This window comes from Sphaeroforma arctica (assembly GCF_001186125.1).
Source record: "Sphaeroforma arctica JP610 unplaced genomic scaffold supercont1.2745, whole genome shotgun sequence".
Taxonomy (NCBI): Eukaryota; class Ichthyosporea; order Ichthyophonida; genus Sphaeroforma; species Sphaeroforma arctica.
Window position 1 is genome coordinate 1 of NW_014037813.1, and position 5,043 is coordinate 5,043.

Consider the following 5,043-nt stretch of genomic DNA (forward strand, 5'->3'; position numbering starts at 1 on the left):
TAAAACCATTAAAACCATTTTAGGAAAATTAAGTTCCTCGTGCTGTTAAGAGTACATTTAGGAAACTTAAGTTCCTCGTACTATTAAGAGTACATTTAGGAAACTTAAGTTCCTCGAACTATTAAGAGTACGTTTATAATTTACGTACTGCTTAAGAGTCTTTTTATAACATAGAGTCTAATGTGGAGGCCCGGCTTACTACACTGCAGCCGCCAGTACCCGCAGACCTTTTGACGAAAGTGATGGGCCGCCCGATGCCGGACAATACTCTCCACGAAATAGATAACGTAACTCCGGTATGGCTCTTCTTATGTGCAATTTGCCCAAACGGCAAGCCCCCCCCAATCAGTATTTGAAAAATACTGGTACGTCCAACCGTTCCTCAATCGCCATCACTTTATTTAGTATCTCCCGTCCGCTTTCTCAGCCAAATCGCCACGGGAGCTCCACCAGCTTCGTCCGCCTTTGTGTTCCTAGCGACGCTGTCGCTCAGATGAAACAACATGCAACAGTTACGTGAAAATGGCAATTTGATGAAACACTTGGCCCCCGCCCCCTACATCATCCCGACGTTACGAAAGCAGCATAAATCCATTATATCCGTACCAAACGGGAGGCTCGCTGCATACATGAACGAGCGCCAAAAGTTCTTGCCCGCAGCATGAATGCTCTAATGAACCCTCTTTGTGGTCAACTTCACTTGTGAATTATCGCTTTTGAAATAAATATTACTATCTCTATCTAGAAAAACTCAGTGAGTCAAAATTAGAAGTGTCACTGAGATTGTTTAATCAATGTTGGGGAATTTCGAATAAGAAAATGCACAGACGTCAGGAGCCCTGCACAATAACACGAGATAGAACAACCACAAGGCGCACGAGCAGTGATAACATACACAGTTAGTCATAAGAGCACATTGTATCAAATAAGAGTGAGTTGTTAGCCAATACATCCATAAAAGACTGAACAACAAACATGTCCGATGTCATCAATGCTATCAAAACACCAACCACGTTAGAATTAGTGGTAAAGAATGTCTAACATTAGGGATATGTGAGATACAGCAGTTTTATCTCTGAGTACCATTACGCAGAGTAGTAGCCAAATAGCCACTAAACATAATCACTGCAGTAACCTGCAAGATTCACAAAAAAAAGACTAGAAGCGGGGACCTAGATCACAACACCGAGTCAGAGTCTAAAAAGTTCTAAGTGAATCAGAGTTGGTAAACACCATCTTAACACTAAAAACACGAAGCCTGCACCATAGAATAGCCTAGCATAAGAATTCAGAAATATAATAACTCACAAACTACAACAAGAAGACGAGGGATAGCCAAGACAACCAATAAATCAATTGGGGCTTCCGAAATCCACGAATGTCGTGTAAATTACACAGGAAAGACAAGAAGGGTTTATGGCATTGGACGAGGTAATAGAGCTATACATATAATAATAGCATATATTATATACACACACACGACAAGACATCCACGCCATGGAAGAATAGCAGACGATCACAACAAATAGGCATACAATCGACATGAATTGAGTAATCATGAAATACACGCAGTCATCAAAGACGTAGATGTGCACAAGGATGTCCAGTAGAAGACAGAACATGAACGTATGATAGCAGGATAAATATAATACAAATAGAAAGTACACGAGAGAGTAAGCAAATGAGCACGAATGAACGAAGGTAAATCCGACGAAATCCACAGTGCACAATACTACGATGCAAGAGAAACTTCATGCGAACAGACAATACACATTATTAAAAACAATATTTACTGATCAATTAGATCAATATGTGTAAATTTCGGTCTATCAGGGCGATATTAACGCCTTATAGTAGTTAAACGCTTAGGTTAAGTCTAAGTATAATTAAGTTCGATGTAAATAAACGAATTGAGTCTTTTAGTATAATTAGGTATGCCTCGTGAAAACAGCAATACTCTCAGCGATTGTGAGGATGAGACATTGCTTATATAGAATCAATCCTCTCATAACTGTTTTCGCCGAAAGGATTTTATTTAGTGTTTCGTTGTCGCTCTAATAGAAACTATCGTATGTTTCGTTGGGACGAATCCGAGAGACTCATAAAATCCTATCTTTAGAAGAAAAAAAGAAAAGAAAAAGAAAAATACTTTTGATGTCCATAGTTATTACATTAGCCAATAACTTGCCACTTATCAAGAATTACCGACTTAGCCTCCATCAGACTGGCACATCTGGTTGGCTGAACGGAGGATAAACTAAGCAACGCTAATAGTCCTTAGAAACCTATGTTCGGTTAAGCCAGCTCGCTACCGAAGTATTCAGATACAAATAGATTTGGAAGGCTAATATAGTTCTATTAATAGAACTAGACCATATCTTATATTTGGTATTTTACTGGGGCCTTTTAATGGCGTTGTTCAAATATCTGATATGTAAAATGGAAAAGGTATTTAATTAATAAAAACCGTTAAAAACCATTTAAGAGTTTACGTACTTTTAAGGGTACGTTTTACGTACTATTAAGAGTACGTCTATATTACAAGATTCTAATGTGGAGGCCCGGCTTTTACACAGCCCCCACCCAGCTTTGAGACCCAGGAGAAGCAAGTTGCTCACTCAAGCTGATTATGGGTCAAAAAAATGCGAGAAAGGAAAACGGATCGAAAACATTAAGTAGCATAAAGTATAGTCAACGTTTTTCAGGCGGAGAAGTTAAGCGTTCTCGGTTACCCTGTGAGTTTTGGGTTTAAGTCCAGTAGGTCCGTGGTGGTCGACTGGACGTTTCTTACGCTTTAATGTTTTTGGAACATACGAAGGATGAGCAATAAAGCTCGGGATAAACGCTGTTGGCGGGTACGTTTTAACTTCTGTGCCTTCAGGCGATGGGAACATGCTATCTTTTTCAGCCTGTGACTTATGTAGGCGTTTGCGCCGTTCTCTGTTAAAGGCCTTTAAATCATCCTGATTGTTAAAAGCATCTCAAGTTAACTCAACGATTGTACTGTCTATAAAGCGTGTACGATAGTATGTATGTCCTCCTTTATCCGTTCTCTATATAATATCTTTGAATTCGGAGCGGTCAAGAGGTGCAGTAGAATCATGTCTTCTTGTGAGAATAATCCTAGTAGTCGGAATCCGACAAGTGCCTATATCTAAAGCACTAGTACCGTCGGGGTTGTTAACCTGGTAGGTTCCACTTTTAGTGTCGGCTACAGAGATTACGTATGGTCCTATCCATTTCGATGTTAGTACAGTAGCATAAGAATTACGATGACGGATGTTAACTCAGTCTCCAACCTGATACTCTGCTATCTTTTTGGTAGCATTCCATCTATTTTGCCTTTTTAAAAAGGCCACATTACGTGTCTCTCACAAGCAAGGATAAGCAACGTTGTGTATGCGTTGTACCTTCTCTAACCATGGTAACTCATGGTGATCAGGTTCGTCCTTGTTAAAGGGTATTTGTAACTCACTATATCTGTCACAAAAATAGTGAGCGGGTGTTGTTCCTGTAACCGGATCAGCACACTCGTTCATTTGGTTTTTTACCCACTTAAGGTGGTACGGCCAATCATCTGCATCATCCGTTAATGCAGTACGCAAGAAGAACTTAAGTCTTCTATGGCGCGTTTCATTAGCGCCGTGTTTTTGCGGTTTATATGGTACACCCCTTTTATGGCACATGTCTGATACGAGTACTAACGATTCCATTAGGTCATAAGCCATAACGTTGTAGGAGATGAACAGAAAAAAATGTTTTGAGCTGCTTGTGGCGTAATGAGGACAGGGCCAAGACCTGGGAGATGGCCACGTTGAGTGAGTGTATTTTGTGACTTATCAGGAAATTCAACTGTGAAGTGGCCGGTTTCAATGTCAATGACACCGTTGGTGTGATTGCGAATGTGGATCATAGCACCAGAGTCAATGAGTAAGCTGGAGTTAAGCGGGGAGGGTATGGGTCCATCGCAATACACAGTAGTGTGAAGGCGGTAGTGGGCCTTGCTCGGGGCGGGGTTGGCTGTGTGAGATATATTTTTATCGAAGCCTGAGCAGGGTATTGCTGGTGCGGCGGGTGTAGGGATAGTTATATCGGAGCCGGCGTGGGTGCCACGGTGGACCCCGTAACGTCAGTGGCTGAGACAGGCAATGGCATTGTGGCCTGGTTTGTTGCAGTTGCCGCGGTGGTCATTGGATCCGCATCGACGACAAACAGAAGTAGGACAACCGACGATGCTGTGACTAAGTTGGGAACAAAGAGGACAGGGTTTGGAACGACGGGAGTTGGCGTCTTTGCGAGAGGCAGTGTCGGTGTCTTGGGCAATGGCGGTGAGACCTGTGATGTTGCTACGGGTGTCAAGATGGTGGTCACCGGCGAATCTCATCACTTTCGCGTAGATGTCGTCAATAGTGAGATTGTCGATGTCGCGTTCGAAAATCTCAGAACAGAGGAGGTGATATTCATTGCCATGACTGTATAAAAGAGCGCTAACGAGATGTTTATCAGTAATGACCTCACCGACGTCGAGAAGGTGTTGTCGGATCTCTTCGAGGGCCTGTGGGTAGTATCAGGGGAGTTGGTTGCGGTAAAGTTCATGAGTTTCACATCGAGAGCGGTCCAAACGCATATGTGGCGGAAATAAGCGTGAGGTGCCTTTGACATGCGAGACTTGTAAATTAAAGGATTAAAGCCACACCAATATAATTTATGAGAATGAGGCGACATTTAGCGTCGGCAATCATGTCAGGGCCGCCACTGACTGTAGAATCACTGCAAGGAAGGTGTAAGCGATTGAGAACACCAAAATGTTTCATTTCCATCCGGACAACCCAGTTGCCGAAATATATATAGTCCTCAAGAATGGGCCGTTTGTAGACATCTTTGTACTTAGGACAATCACTAGAGGATAATCCGAGGTTTTCAGGCGTAATTCTATATTTTTTCGGCAATAGATATTGGGGTCTGGCGGACGTGATGAAGTACATCTACATGATCAAAGGCGTTTTTGAGTTCGGCAGTGAGCCATGTGATTTCGTCTTGAAG

The 5,043-nt window shown here is 42.2% G+C and overlaps 1 protein-coding gene across 1 annotated transcript; it reads left to right on the plus strand.

Moving 5' to 3' along the window:
• Positions 1-4,175: 4,175 nt before the first annotated feature.
• On the plus strand, positions 4,176-4,480 carry SARC_12947 (hypothetical protein; the record flags this gene model as incomplete). The annotated part of the gene is made up of 1 exon (XM_014292937.1): positions 4,176-4,480. A coding segment is annotated over one exon (305 nt), but the record flags the coding sequence as incomplete, so codon positions are not given.
• Positions 4,481-5,043: the final 563 nt, after the last annotated feature.